General features: G+C 43.7%; 1 protein-coding gene across 3 annotated transcripts in view; it reads right to left on the bottom strand.

Annotated features, from left to right (window-relative positions):
• The window catches only part of LOC125465259 (rab GTPase-activating protein 1), a 205,985-nt gene that overhangs the window by 115,641 nt on the left and 74,116 nt on the right, over window positions 1-16,228 (bottom strand). For all 3 annotated transcript variants that reach the window (XM_059638399.1, XM_059638398.1, XM_059638400.1), the window contains 3 exons: window positions 12,830-12,999; window positions 11,592-11,766; window positions 9,933-10,026 (listed from right to left, as the gene is read on the bottom strand). In XM_059638399.1, coding sequence (XP_059494382.1) covers window positions 9,933-10,026; window positions 11,592-11,766; window positions 12,830-12,999 — 439 coding nt within the window. The remainder of the gene's footprint in view (window positions 1-9,932; window positions 10,027-11,591; window positions 11,767-12,829; window positions 13,000-16,228) is intronic.

Genomic DNA, 16,228 nt, shown 5'->3' with positions numbered 1-16,228 from the left:
ACCACCCAACGACGACTTAGACACCAGAAACCAAAAGAGCAAATCCACCACTGTCAGCATCTGTCTTCCTCACTAACATGGTGTTTATGCTGAAACTGGGAAAGCTGTCTCACAGATAGGCAAGTAACAGCATGAAACAGTCATACCATACAGTATCCCAGATATCACCAGCATCATCCCCATTCCTGGATATGTCCTGCCAATTAGTCCAGGAGGTGGCAGAACAGTATATGATCAGAAAGGAGCTGCTATGAGAGTCCTCAACATTGATTGTGGACTCCATGGAGAACCATGTCATCAGATCAAACATGGATAAGGAAACCCACTGCTGAGTACCATCTGGTGACCTCTTGCCCCACTCTCAGCTAATTAATCAATATGTTACACATTCAATGCCATTTAGAGGAAGCACTGAGGGAAGCAAGGGCGCAAAATATATTCCATGTGGGGGCCTTCAATGTCCATCAACAAGATTGGCTTGGTAACACCACTACTGGATGTGAGTTTGCTCGCTGAGCTGGAAGGTTAGTTTTCAGACGTTTCGTTACCATTCTAGGTAACATCATCAGTGAGCCTCCGATGAAGCGCTGGTGTTATGTCCCGCTTTCTATTTATCGGTTTAGGTTTCCTTGGGTTGGTGATGTCATTTCCTGCATTGGTGATGTCATTTCCTGTTCTTTTTCTCAGGGGATGGTAGATTGGCTCCAAATCAATGTGTTTGTTGATAGAGTTCCGGTTGGAGTGCCATGCTTCTAGGAATTCTCGTGCGTGTCTCTGTTTGGCTTGTCCTAGGATGGATGTGTTGTCCCAATCAAAGTGGTGTCCTTCCTCATCTGTATGTGAGGATACTAGTGATAGTGGGTCATGTCGTTTTGTGGCTACTAACACCACTACTAACCATGTCCTAAAGGACATGGCTGCTGTCTCGGTCTGCAACAGATGGTGAAGGAACAAGCAAGAGGGAATTTAATTACCCCACCCTCACAAAACTGTCGCAAATACATTTATCAGTAGGAGAGATCTCAGCGCATAGTCCTTGTAGAGTTGCACCCATTTCATGCTGATGCTATCATTCATTGTCTTGAACAGCACTACCACTGTCAAATCAGACAGACTTCAAATAGATCTCTCAACTCAAACCTGGATATCCACTAGGTCCCGTGGATCATCAGCCCATCTAGCCAACCATGGTCTATAATCACACAGCACTCTTCATTAAACTAGAGTTGATGGTAACGATAAAGTGCAGGAAGGCAATCCAGGAATAGCACAAGACATACCCAAAACTGATATATGAACCAGACCAAGCTATGACACAGGACTGCTTACATACTACAGAGTGAAAGCAGCAGGCAATGGAAAGGGCTAAGCGATCTCACAGCCAATAGATCTACACTCTGCAGTCCTGTTACAGATACAAATGTTGATAGACAATTAAACAATGAACAACTGGTAGAGACTGAACAAATACTCCCACCCTCGTCTACAGGTGAGCCCAGTGTACCAGCGCAAAAGACAAGGTTGAAGCATTTGCAAAAATTATGTCTGAGATAATAGGAACTGCAGATGCTGGAAAATCCAAGATAACAAGGTGTGGAGCTGGATGAACACAGCAGTCCCAGCAGCATCTTAGGAGCAGGAAAGCTAACGTTTCGGGCCTAGACCCTTCATCAGAAGTGAATGAAGAAGGGTCTAGACCCGAAACGTCAGCTTTCCTGCTCCTAAGATGCTGCTTGGCCTGCTGTGTTCATCCAGCTTCACACCTTGTTATCTCTACAAAAATTATGTATAGGCCTCAACAACGTTCTGACAATAAGCTTGAAGATGGTACTCTGGCACTTGGCAAACTGTTTCAGTACAATCATAAACGCTGACATCGACCTAACAATGTGAAAAATTGTCCAGATAAGTCATGTCCGTAGAAAAGCAAAACAAATCCAACCTAGCCAACTACAATCCTAATAGTCCACTCTCCATTATCATAGTGATAGAAGGGGTTGGTTGACAGACCTATCAGGCAGAGCTCACCAAGAAACAATTTGCTTGGCTTGGGTACGGGCCTTGACTGCATTACATTGGTCTGAACAGGGGGAAGTGGTAGCAGTGTGTACCATCCGATGCAATGAAGTAATGCACTTGAATGGCACCTCCCAAAACTGTGACTTTACCACCTGGAAGAACAAGAGGAGCATGAGAATGCAACCACATGCAAGCTCTGTTTTAAGTAACACACTGTCCTGACTTGGAACTATATTGCTTTTTTTAAAATACTGTTTCTGAGTGAAAACCCCAGAACTCTCTTCTTCACATGCAGGAGAATATGGTGGTGTCACGATAACCCAGGCAGAACAGCAATTCAAGAAGGTTGACAAAGAAAACATCAGCAGGCCACTCAACCTGATCACGGCTAATCATCCAACTCTGTATCCTATTCCTGCTTTCTCCAAATAACCTTTGATCCCTTTAGCCCCAAAACTATATCTAATTTCTTCTCTAAAACATTGAATATTTTGACTTCCATTGTGAAATCCACTGCATCACCACTCTGGGTCAAGAAGTTATTCACCCCCAATCCTAAATGACCTACACCACATCTTCAGACTGTGACCCCTGGGTCTGGACTCTTCTATCATCAGGAACATCCTTCCTGAGTTTATCCTGTCTAGTCCTGTTAGAATGTTATAGCTTTCTAAGAGCTAACACCCCATTCTTCTAAACTCCAGTGAATACAGTGCTAACTGATCTAGTCTCTCTAACGATAGTCCTTCAATTACAGGAATCAACGTGGTAAACGCTTATTGCACTCCCACAATAGCCAGAACATCCTTCCTCAGATGAGACAACCAAAGTGCACACAATGCTCTGGTTTCATCAAGGCTTGTATAATTATAGCAACATCCCTGCTCCTGTACTGAAATCATATTATTATGAATGCCTTCTTCGCTGCTGGCTACATCCGCATGCTTGCTTTCAGTGATTAGTGTACAAGGACACCCAGATCTTGCTGCAATGCCAGTCTTCGCAATATATCACCATTCAAGATAATAATCTGCCTTCCTGTTTTTGCTACTAAAGTAAATAACCACACATATATCCACATTATAATTCATCTGTCATGCATTTGTCCACTTACTCAACTTGTCCAAGTCATACTGAACCATCTCTGCATCCATCTCACCCTTCCCACTCAGCTTAGAGGTGTCTGCATGAGGTAGCTCACTATCACTTCGAGAACAATTAAGGACGTGCAATGAAGGCTGTCCCAGTCAATAACATCTAAGTTGCACAAACAAACTAAACCATAATTCAGATCTCCAGCGTCCACAGTTCTTTGCTTTAAAACAAACCATGAGCAGAGTTTTGAATAACCTCAAGTTTACCGACGATAGGATTTCAGAGACCGGCTAGGACTGCACTAGAATAATAGTCTTGAAATAAATTAAGATTTATAAGCAGCAGGTGAGCTGTATTGGTGACCAAAGAAGCCAAGAAGTAGCATGAAACTCTGAAATAAGAAAAGATCAAGGATCCATCTTTGGATCACAGGGATAATACTGCTGCTTTGGTAAGCAGAGCTGTGGCTATTTTGCACTAATTAGATAGATGAGAATGCAACTAGGCAAATACAGCCAAAACCAGTTGGATACAGAGAAGAGGCACTGAAAAGACTGAAGTGCTCTCATAACAACAGTCCCCACTTTTCGATTTTCTATGTGTACTGATGAGTAAGACGTATTTCTAAAAAAAAATTACGTAAGCCCTATTCTTCTTACAGTATGCAAGTAGGGACCAGTCAACAACTCCCACAATGCATGAATGAATAAAAAACATTTCTTCTGTTGTTTGCAATGCATTCACACCATCTTTACCATAGGTAAAGACAGAGCTTTCAAAATCAAACCTCCCAAAACAGCAAATGACAATCATCTTATATGCAGAACCTGCCTCTCTGGGATTGAGAACTATCAGCAAAAGTCCATGTGAAACTATTACTTCCCACATGGATTTCCTGCATGTCAATCATCTTATATAGATAGAAGGATGCTGATATGATCACAGAAAGTCTCAAATTTAAACAGCAATACAGTTTATCTGGGTCTTTGCAGTGACTCAGTTTAAGAATGAAGTGAATGAAAGCCTTCTTTCTGGCAGCATGATAATTAGTGACTTGACATAAAAATGTAATAATTCTTCATTCCTTTTCTTCCTTCCAACATTCCAAACAAGAATCACCATTTGTCACATTAATGAAATTGAAATTAGCAACAGAATGGCTATGGGGGACTAAGTATAGCAGAATTAAGATTAATTACAGATGATGATTTTAATACCCCAAAGACAGCCATTATCTTACCTACATGTAATTACTTTCACATTAAAAAGTTATCATGAACTTAAGCTCAATTCAGAATGGAAAATCCTTCCGAAAGCCAGTAACTAGGAACATCCTTCAAAGCATTAGGCAAATATTTGAGAAATACTACATCCGGTAAATGTAGATCGAGGTCTATTTCCACTAAAACAGAGAAAATTACGCAAAGACTTTTTTTTAAAAAGTTACAAAGGATTTTGATGAAATGCTTTTGGAAAATTAACTGTTTCTGGGAGAGATAATAGGAACTGTAGATGCTGGAGAATCCATGATAACAAGGTGTGGAGCTGGATGAACACAGCAAGCCAAGCAGCATCTTCGGAGCAGGAAAGCTGATGTTTCGGGCCTAGACCCTTCATCAGACGAAGGATCTAGGCCCGAAACGTCAGCTTTCCTGCTCCTAAGATGCTGCTGGGCCTGCTGTGTTCAGCCAGCTCCACACCTTGTTCACTGTTTTTGGGGCAATAAAATCAGTCTGTAATTATTCAAAGTGACAGCTTTATTAAAAATCTTTTGGCTATTCTTCTGCTAACTTTACTTCAATCGACTATGTTCTTAATGTTATTATTTGATGGCTGCTAATTAATTAGCACTTTGTCTGAAAAAGAAATCCTGCCATTTGACTTAATAAAAGTTATTACGAAATTATAGCTCGCACACCTGTACTAATCTTGTTAACATTTTCTGTCAATCTTGCTGTGCTGGATTTACCATTTAGTTATCACTAACTTGCAGCCTGAGAATGTACAGGAGGCTAAATTTAAAGTAACAGATGAGTTTGTTTTTTCAAAAAACTTGTGGGACGTGGACACCACTGGCCACTTAGCATTTATTGCCCATCCTTAGCTGCCCTTGAGAAGGTGGTGGTGAGCTGCCTTCTTGAACCGCTGCAGTCCATGCGCTGTAGGTTGACCCACAATGCCTTGAGGGAAGAAATTCCAGAATTTTCACCCAGTGACAGTAAAGGAATAGCAATGTTTGTCCAAGTCAGGATGGTGAATAGCTTGGAGGGGAAATGAAGATGTTTCCAGGTGTCTACGGCACTTGTTCTTCTAGATGGAAGTGGCTGTAGGTTTGGAAAAAGCTGTTTAAGGATCTTTGATGAATTTCTGTAATGCATCTTGTGTATTGTACACAAGCCTGTGGATGTAGTGCCAATCAAGTGGGTTGCTTTGTCCTGGGTGGTCTCAAGCTTCAAGTGTTGTTGGAGCAACACCCATCCAGGTAAGTGGTGAGTATTCCATCACATTACTGACTTGTGCTTTGCAGACAGTGGACAGATTCTGGGGAGTCAGTAGGTGATTTATTCGCCACAGTATTCCTAGCCTTTGACCAGTGTTTATGTGGAATGTCCAGTGAGTTTCTAGTCAATAGTAATCCTAAAGAGGTTGATAATGGGGGAATTCAGTGATGGTAACACCATTGAGTGTAGAGGGGTCATGGTTAGATCATCTTTTATTGTAGATGGGAATTCCCCTGCTATTTGTGTGCACGAATCTTATTTGCCAATTGTCAGCACACAGCTTGGTTAGTGTCCAAATCTTCTTGTTTTTGAACATGGGGTGCTTCAGTATTTGAGGAGTCATGAATTGTTCTGAACATTGTGCAGCCATCAGAAAACAACCCCACTTCTGACCTTATTATGGAATAAAGGACACTGAAGGAGTAGCTGAAGATGACTGAGCCTTGGACACTATCCTGAAGAACTCCTGTACAGATGTTGTGCAGCTGAACTGACTGACCTCCAACAACCACAGTCATCTTCCTATTACCAGGTATGACTCCAGTCATGGAGGGTTTGTTGCCTGATACCCAGTCATTTCAGTTTTGCTCGAGCTCCTGGATACTACACTGTCAAATGCAACCTTGATGTTAAGGGTCGTCACACTAATCTCACTTCTGGAATTCAGGTCTTTTGTCCATGATTGAATACAAGCTGTAATGAGGTCATGGGCTAAGTGGTCCTGGCAAAACACTAACTGGGCATTACTGAACGCTATTGCTGTGCAAATGCTGCTTGATAGCACTGTTGATGGCATCTTCCATCACTTTATTGATGATCAAGAGTAAACTGATGAGGAAAGTAATTGGCACAGTTGGATTTGTCCCCCTTTGTTTGTGCAGGACACATGTGGGCAATTTTCCATATTACGGGATAGATACCAGTGTTGTAAACTTTAAATCAAAGAACTTGGCCTGGTGAACAGCAAAGTTCTGGAGAAGAAAAGTTGTCAGGATCCACAGACTTTTCAGCATTCAATGACTTCAACCGTTTCTTGATGTCATGTGGAGCAAATCTTCTGGGCTGAAGACTGGTATCTGTAATGGTGGGGACCACTGAGGAGGCCGAGATGGATCTCCACTTGGTACTTGTAGCTGAGGGTTGCTGTGAATGCTTTAGCCATATGTTTAAGTTTGGGGTTCAAAGAAAAGATTACTGATTACTTCAGCTAAAAAGGAAAATTTTAAATCTGAAACACTGGGGATATACAAGATAATATCTCTTAACAAGGATCTGTACGATGAGGGTCTGGTGAGAGCAGGTTTGGATGGGTGAACTTTACAAACTCTAAAGCTATTGAGTCAGGATATCAAAGTTGCAGCATTTCATGGGCTAATGCTACACACATGAATGAGACTTTACAAAAGCTCCAGTTAGGCCCCATTTAGAATACTGTGCCCAATTTTGGGCCCCACACCTCAGGAAAGACATACTAGCCCTGGAGCGTGTCCAGCAGAGATTCATACGGATGATGCCTGGAATGGTAGGTTTAACATACGATGAACGGTTAAGGATCCTGGGATTGTACTCATTAGAGTTTAGAAGGTTGAGGGGAGATCTAATAGAAGCTTACAAGATAATGTACGGCTTAGAAAGGGTGGACGCTGGGAAGTTGTTTCCATTAGGCGGGGAGACTAGGACCCGTGGGCACAGCCTTAAAATTAGAGGGGGTAAATTTAAAACGGAAATGAGGAGACATTTCTTCAGCCAGAGAGTGGTGGGCCTATGGAATTCATTGCCACGGAATGCAGTGGAGGCCAGGACGTTAAATGCCTTCAAGGCAGAGATCGATAAATTCTTGATTTCACAAGGAATCAAGGGCTATGGGGAGAGTGCAGGGAAGTGGAACTGAAATGCCCATCAGCCATGATTTAAATGGTGGAGTGGACTTGATGGGCCGAACTGCCTTACTTCCACTCCAATGTCTTATGGTCTTATGGTGTTATGGTGTTGAATGTCCCGTTTGTTCGAAAACCAAGTAATGAATTAGGTTTCATTCTTTCCAATGTTTAGCTGGAGGAAATTGTGGTTCACACAAACTAGTTGTGGTACAGAAGCAATAAAGGGCAAGAAAAAGGTTAAAAATGGTCACCAGTTGCAGAACCTAGATCCATAAACATGGATGATGCTACCACAGAGCAGTACATTGCCAAGGAAGGGGAGGGAAATAAGATTAGATCCATGGGAAGCCTAAATGAAACTAAAGTATTATTGACTAAGATAATTGAACTGCCAGTTTTTTGTGGCAATGCATGTCACAGCTACAGAGCACAAGAGGAATCAAACACATTAAAAGCAAAATCTATATGTTAAGATAATAAAATGTGAGGCTGGATGAACACAGCAGGCCCAGCTGCATCTCAGGAGCACAAAAGCTGACATTTCAGGCCTAGACCCTTCATTAGAGAGGGGGATGGGGTGAGGGTTCTGGAATGAATAGGGAGAGAGGGGGAGGCAGACCGAAAATGGAGAGAAAAGAAGATAGGTGGAGAGGAGAGTATAGGTGGGGAGGTAGGGAGGGGATAGGTCAGTCCAGGGAAGACAGACAGGTCAAGGAGGTGGGATGAGGTTAGTAGGTAGGAGATGGAGGTGCGGCCTCCTGCAGCCCAATGGTATCAATGTGGACTTCACCAGCTTCAAAATCTCCCTTTCCCCACCGCATCCCAAAACCAGCCCAGTTCGTCCCCTCCCCCGAATGCACCACACAACCAGCCCAGCTCTTCCCCTCCACCCACTGCATCCCAAAACCAGTCCAACCTGTCTCTGCTTCCCTAACCTGTTCTTCCTCTCACCCATCCCTTCCTCCCACCCCAAGCCGGACCTCCATTTCCTACCTACTAACCTCGTCCCACCTCCTTGACCTGTCCGTCTTCCCTGGACTGACCTATCCCCTCCCTACTCCCCACCTATACTCTCCTCTCCACCTAATCTTCTTTTCTCTCCATCTTTGGTCCGGCTCCCCCCTCTCCCTATTTATTCCAGAACCCTCACCCCATCCCCCTCTCTGATGAAGGGTCCGGGCCGAAACGGCAGCTTTTGTGCTCCTGAGATGCTGCTGGGCCTGCTGTGTTCATCCAGCCTCACATTTTATTATCTTGGATTCTCCAGTATCTGCAGTTCCCATTATCACATCTATATGTTAAGACATTAGATTGTTTGTTTAAAATGCTTCAGAAGAAATCTCATTATTCAACTGAACCAGGGCGGATGAGTACCAAGCTCTTGGGAAGATTTCCAAACTGAAAGCAATTACACAGTGGTGCATGCTGAGGCTATCTGAATGAGAGGATGAAAATCTCAAAAAACTTTTTTTGATCGACCAGAGTCTAGCAGAGTTCAACAAACACAGGGGTGGTAATTTGATTAGGGCTTAAGGGACAGCAGTTTGGTAGTGTCTGTTTTATTGAAAAGTGGAAGATGGGAGATTAGGAAGATTCTGGGGGTGACAATATGCATGGCTGAGATTTCAAAAGATGTGCAGAGAATGAAACAGGTATGAATACCATTACACAATTAAGCCAGTTTTGTGTTGGATAGAACAAGGTTGGAAACTCAGCCCAAAGTTAAACAGAATGCCAAGATTGAAAAAGTTTGGTTTAAGAAACGACAGTGTAGATGGAAGGGAGAAAGTAGAAAGTGGCAGAACAGAGCTTGCATGTCTGAGGATATCAACTTTAGTCTGGATGTTAACCATCAGATAATATCATGACAATGGAGGGGACCAATGAAGTAAAATAGAACTGGATACTGTCAGTGCAAGCAAAGAACCTGGACTTCATACTTCCAGTTACTTTAGCTAGATGAGAAATGAATAAGTAAAATGGGAGCAAATTTAAAAAAGGGCCAAACTGAACAGCAGTGGCAATTACAGTACAAGCACATCTGTTCCCTTGCCCATGAGTTAAATAATTAGAGAATGCTGGAGAAACCCAGCAGGTTTAGCAGCATCTGGGGAGACAGAAACAGAGTTAAATATTTTGATTCTGGCATAACTTCTTCAGAATTAAATTACTACTACAGGCTAATTACCTTACTGAAAGGTGGCCAAACTCATTTTAAGGTAAGTGAGTACATCCACACGCACACACTGGCATCGTGCACACATGATGAGTGCAAATTTGTTAAGTATTGCAATGACCTTCGATGTAATAATTTAGATTAATGTGAAAAGATGACAATTCTCCATGTTGAGGACTCAAAATTTTAAAAGTAATAAAAATATAAAATTGTGTTTCACAGAATCTTTCACACAACAGGAAATTTATTTCTGCTACTCACCACTTAGACAACAGATCTCCCCATGTTTCCAGAATTTTTTCACCACATTCTTTGGAGACATCACCAGAGCCACTCAAGAGAGGCTCATCATTATCTGAAGAAACAGAGCAATAGATTGAATAGGTTTGACTGAAGATGACTTCCTTTCACAGTCTAGAAAACTAATGTCAAGGAGTGACTTTATAGCAATCACAAGGTTAGATCAGGAAGGATGCTTACCCTGGCTCGGGTTTTCCTGAATGAAGGGAGACACTATCTCAGAATAAAGTGGTGATCATTTAACAGCAAGTCAAGAAGGAATTTCTACATGGCAGAGAATTTCTGGAATTCTATGCCTCAGAAGGCTGTAAAAGGTTCAGTAATCAAGTATGTTCAAGACTAAAATCAATGGATTTCTACATGTTAAAGAAATCAAACAACACAGGACTAAAAGATGAAAATGGTTCAGAGTAGATGATCGGTTACGATTTAACTGGGTGGCACAGCAATCTCAGACGGCTAATTGGTCTATTCTAATTTCGTATGCTCTAATGTTCATTCATACACTATGCGCCAATATTTTAATCAAGTTTTGCTTTCCTGCTCACATTTTCCAATAGCATATTAAATATAACCACATTAGAAACATCCCATTCATAGTTTTATTTTACGCTCCATCTGTTACTAATATTGCATGGTATATCCAACATTTATCTTCAAACCTATCTCAAAAACACAAACAAAAGATCAAATGCAAGTGAAGTAAAATCATGTATCAAATCCCAGGGTATGCATTCACAAATTGAGATAAGCAGAGCTTCCAAATAGCACAGCTGGAATTGACTACTTTTAAATGTCTTGATGGTGGAATCAAAAACTCCTTAGCAATGCTTGCTTTTCACTTCACACCAAGGTTTTCCACTCATTAACCTCACTTCCACACTAACCTGCAATCCTTAACTTTCTCACAGGTTCAGCCATACTATCAAGCCAGAGCTCCATGATTTTGTCCTTTAGTGAGTCTTAATGCCACTGCACTTGTTTGGCATTCACATAACAATCTTGCACAAATTTAAACTAATCCAGAGTTATCAGTTTAGAGCTATGGCTGATCTTGAGAATGACTCTATTTGATCTGCACTAGGAACTACTGACATTTTCAACAAATCAGAACTTTAAGGTTATTAAATCTCATGTATAATGATTTCACTGCATTTGATTACAATTATGTTGTGAAAAATAGTTTAGCAGCAGAAATATATTCTTCATGAACCAGAAAATTGCCTTTTGCTCAATATGGAAGTTTTGTCATTGAGGAAAACAGGCAGTGATAAAAAAAATTTGGTATAGCAGCTTACACATATACATGTACAACTATTTAAATGTACATCTGATGCAGTCAAAAATGCCCTATAATCAGTACTGAGGAGGATACAAATTCACTTTGGGCCAAATGCAACTGCAAGCTATACAAGAAGACATCTCTTTCAATCCTTATTAGCCCCTTAATTTAATTCGTAATGGATTCTAAAATGTTGTCCTAAGATAATACTGTAGGCATTATCAATGCTTTAAACAGTCACAACTAAAACCAGGAGAGCACTTCACAAAAACTGAACATTATCCTGCAAATTGAGTTTAAAAAGAAAAAGAGCCACTTGAATTCAGAATTGAACTCACCTTCCTCTTCATCATCCTCTGGAGGTGAAGGGATGATGGACCCCTCCAAACCATAATGAGATAAGCGCATAGTTGGGCTTGCTGTGGTTTTCCTTCTCTCACGCTCAGATTCGCTTTCCAAACTTGCAACCTCATACAGTGTATCACTGTTACTTTTTCTTTCTTTTCGTTCAATCTGTAAATTAATTATAGTGGTTGCTTTAAATTGATGGGGTACGTGCAACGTACTGAAACAAAACCTTTTACAACTCTACAGTACATATTTTTCAAATCTCATGTTAAAATATTCGGATATTCTGGATCCAAAAAATACAAAGTTCTTCCTATTGTTCATTTAAAGGATGCCAGGTACGACAAGGCACACAACTCACATTTATATAATGCCTTTAGCCATAGTGAAAGAGTCTCAATGTCAAAGGGAACACAAATCAACAACCTCAAAATGCTGTTGAATGATTTCTAAATCCCTTGCGGATAACATAAGGCATTGTATAAATACAAACATATATTTTTAACAACTAGTTGATGGTAGCCACATTAAGTATGGCAATAGAGCTCAGTAAAAACCGAAAGAGTGGATGCTGTAAATCAGGAACAAAAAACAGAAATTGCTGGAAAAGCTCAGCAGGTCTGGCAGCATCTGTGAAGAAAAAAATCAGGAGTTAACATCGGGTCTGGTGACCCTTACTCAGAGCTGAGGTTCTAAGGGTGGATCACTGGATCTGAAACGTTAATTCTGATTTTTGTCTACTGCTAGACCCGCTGAGTTTTTCCAACAACTTCTGTTTTTGTACCATAGAACTCAGGTTTCCTATAAAATGCATTTAAGACAGAACAATTCTGGTGAAGCCAAAGCATATTGAAGCACAGATTCTATCCCCCATTATGTTGCATTCAATCTTTCAACCATATTGCTGTAAAGAAAAGGTGAAGCAGAAGTCAGATTTTACATATAGGGAGGAAGGAAAGACACTGTGATCCAATAAATTTTCCAGCTATTTAATATGCAAACTGGTTATTGGATTCAAACAAGACAGCAAATTTCCTGAAAAAAGTTAACATTCTGACTGAAAGTAGTAAATGGTCAAAGGATAACTGAAAAAGAACAGGTCAGATTCAGGAGGGAATTGCAAATCTATTATAAACTCCTAGTTACATTATCTTGTGCTACATGGAACGAATAAGTTCATAAATACACATTTTGTTGACATAACAGGGGTTAACCAAATTTCTGTTACCTGTTTCAGCTTCAGATAGAAAGTTTCTGTATAACTTCGTTTACTAAAGAGCCAAAACATCCTTTCACTAGGCGGGCATACTCTGACTTTAGTCTCCAGAAGAAAGCGGACCGGCTCTTGAACTTCAATAATGATCAAGTCAACTGCTATCGTCATATAAATTGATTTGTCTGCAAATAAGAGGTCAAATGCTCTTTAGTAAAACTGATTAAAATACATCCAGTATAATAAAATGTGAGGCTGGATGAACACAGCAGGCCAAGCAGCATCTCAGGAGCACAAAAGCTGACGTTTCGGGCCTAGACCCTTCATCAGAGAGGGGGATGGGGGGAGGGAACTGGAATAAATAGGGAGAGAGGGGGAGGCGGACCGAAGATGGAGAGTAAAGAAGATAGGTGGAGAGGGTGTAGGTGGGGAGGTAGGGAGGGGATAGGTCAGTCCAGGGAAGACGGACAGGTCAAAGAGGTGGGATGAGGTTAGTAGGTAGCTGGGGGTGCGGCTTGGGGTGGGAGGAAGGGATGGGTGAGAGGAAGAACCGGTTAGGGAGGAAGAGACAGGTTGGACTGGTTTTGGGATGCAGTGGGTGGGGGGGAAGAGCTGGGCTGGTTGTGTGGTGCAGTGGGGGGAGGGGATGAACTGGGCTGGTTTAGGGATGCAGTAGGGGAAGGGGAGATTTTGAAACTGGTGAAGTCCACATTGATACCATATGGCTGCAGGGTTCCCAGGCGGAATATGAGTTGCTGTTCCTGCAACCTTCGGGTGGCATCATTGTGGCAGTGCAGGAGGCCCATGATGGACATGTCATCAAGAGAATGGGAGGGGGAGTGGAAATGGTTTGCGACTGGGAGGTGCAGTTGTTTGTTGCGAACTGAGCGGAGGTGTTCTGCAAAGCGGTCCCCAAGCCTCCGCTTGGTTTCCCCAATGTAGAGGAAGCCGCACCGGGTACAGTGGATGCAGTATACCACATTGGCAGATGTGCAGGTGAACCTCTGCTTAATGTGGAATGTCATCTTGGGGCCTGGGATGGAGGTGTGGGGACAAGTGTAGCATTTCCTGCGGTTGCAGGGGAAGGTGCCGGGTGTGGTGGGGTTGGAGGGCAGTGTGGAGCGAACAAGGGAGTCACGGAGAGAGTGGTCTCTCCGGAAAGCAGACAGGGGAGGGGATGGAAAAATGTCTTGGGTGGTGGGGTCGGATTGTAAATGGCGGAAGTGTCGGATGATAATGCGTTGTATCCGGAGGTTGGTAGGGTGGTGTGTGAGAACGAGGGGGATCCTCTTGGGGCGGTTGTGGCGGGGGCGGGGTGTGAGGGATGTGTCGCGGGAAATGCGGGAGACGCGGTCAAGGGCGTTCTCGATCACCGTGGGGGGAAAGTTGCGGTCCTTAAAGAACTTGGACATCTGGGATATGCGGGAGTGGAATGTCTTGTCGTGGGAGCATCCGCCTAGCTGAACTCGTCCTCACACTCAACAACTTCTCTTTTGACTCCTCCCACTTCCTACAGACTAAGGGGGTGGCCATGGGCACCCGCATGGGCCCCAGCTATGCCTGCCTCTTTGTAGGTTACGTGGAACAGTCCCTCTTCCGCACCTACACAGGCCCCAAACCCCACCTCTTCCTCCGGTACATTGATGACTGTATCGGCGCCGCCTCTTGCTCCCCAGAGGAGCTCGAACAGTTCATCCACTTCACCAACACCTTCCACCCCAACCTTCAGTTCACCTGGGCCATCTCCAGCACATCCCTCACCTTCCTAGACCTCTCAGTCTCCATCTCAGGCAACCAGCTTGTAACTGATGTCCATTTCAAGCCCACCGACTCCCACAGCTACCTAGAATACACCTCCTCCCACCCACCCTCCTGCAAAAATTCCATCCCCTATTCCCAATTCCTCCGCCTCCGCCGCATCTGCTCCCACGATAAGAAATTCCACTCCCGCACATCCCAGATGTCCAAGTTCTTTAAGGACCGCAACTTTCCCCCCACGGTGATCGAGAACGCCCTTGACCGCGTCTCCCGCATTTCCCGCGACACATCCCTCACACCCCGCCCCCGCCACAACCGCCCCAAGAGGATCCCCCTCGTTCTCACACACCACCCTACCAACCTCCGGATACAACGCATTATCCTCCGACACTTCCGCCATTTACACTCCGACCCCACCACCCAAGACATTTTTCCATCCCCTCCCCTGTCTGCTTTCCGGAGAGACCACTCTCTCCGTGACTCCCTTGTTCGCTCCACACTGCCCTGCAACCCCACCACACCCGGCACCTTCCCCTGCAACCGCAGGAAATGCTACACTTGTCCCCACACCTCCATCCCAGGCCCCAAGATGACATTCCACATTAAGCAGAGGTTCACCTGCACATCTGCCAATGTGGTATACTGCATCCACTGTACCCGGTGCGGCTTCCTCTACATTGGGGAAACCAAGCGGAGGCTTGGGGACCGCTTTGCAGAACACCTCCGCTCAGTTCGCAACAAACAACTGCACCTCCCAGTCGCAAACCATTTCCACTCCCCCTCCCATTCTCTTGATGACATGTCCATCATGGGCCTCCTGCACTGCCACAATGATGCCACCCGAAGGTTGCAGGAACAGCAACTCATATTCCGCCTGGGAACCCTGCAGCCATATGGTATCAATGTGGACTTCACCAGTTTCAAAATCTCCCCTTCCCCTACTGCATCCCTAAACCAGCCCAGTTCATCCCCTCCCCCCACTGCACCACACAACCAGCCCAGCTCTTCCCCCCCCACCCACTGCATCCCAAAACCAGTCCAACCTGTCTCTTCCTCCCTAACCGGTTCTTCCTCTCACCCATCCCTTCCTCCCACCCCAAGCCGCACCCCCAGCTACCTACTAACCTCATCCCACCTCTTTGACCTGTCCGTCTTCCCTGGACTGACCTATCCCCTCCCTACCTCCCCACCTACACCCTCTCCACCTATCTTCTTTACTCTCCATCTTCGGTCCGCCTCCCCCTCTCTCCCTATTTATTCCAGTTCCCTCCCCCCATCCCCCTCTCTGATGAAGGGTCTAGGCCCGAAACGTCAGCTTTTGTGCTCCTGAGATGCTGCTTGGCCTGCTGTGTTCATCCAGCCTCACATTTTATTATCTTGGAATTTCCAGCATCTGCAGTTCCCATCATCTCTAAAATACATCCAGTAACGCATTATGGGTGGAGGACCATGCTTCTAGGAATTACCATATGTGTCTACGTTTTTTCTTGGGCTATTATGGCTACCTTGTCCTAGTTAAACTGATGGACTTCAGTGTCTGAGTGTACACATATTAAGGGGAGTTTGTCGTGCTGTTTTGCTGCAAAAGGCATTCTGCATTTTTGCCCAAGTGTACTTGACTGGATATGTTCCCAAGTGACAGCGCATTTCAAATTA

This window comes from Stegostoma tigrinum, chromosome 29 (assembly GCF_030684315.1).
Source record: "Stegostoma tigrinum isolate sSteTig4 chromosome 29, sSteTig4.hap1, whole genome shotgun sequence".
Lineage (NCBI taxonomy): Eukaryota > Metazoa > Chordata > Chondrichthyes > Orectolobiformes > Stegostomatidae > Stegostoma > Stegostoma tigrinum.
This window is presented reverse-complemented; position numbering and strand designations above follow the sequence as displayed.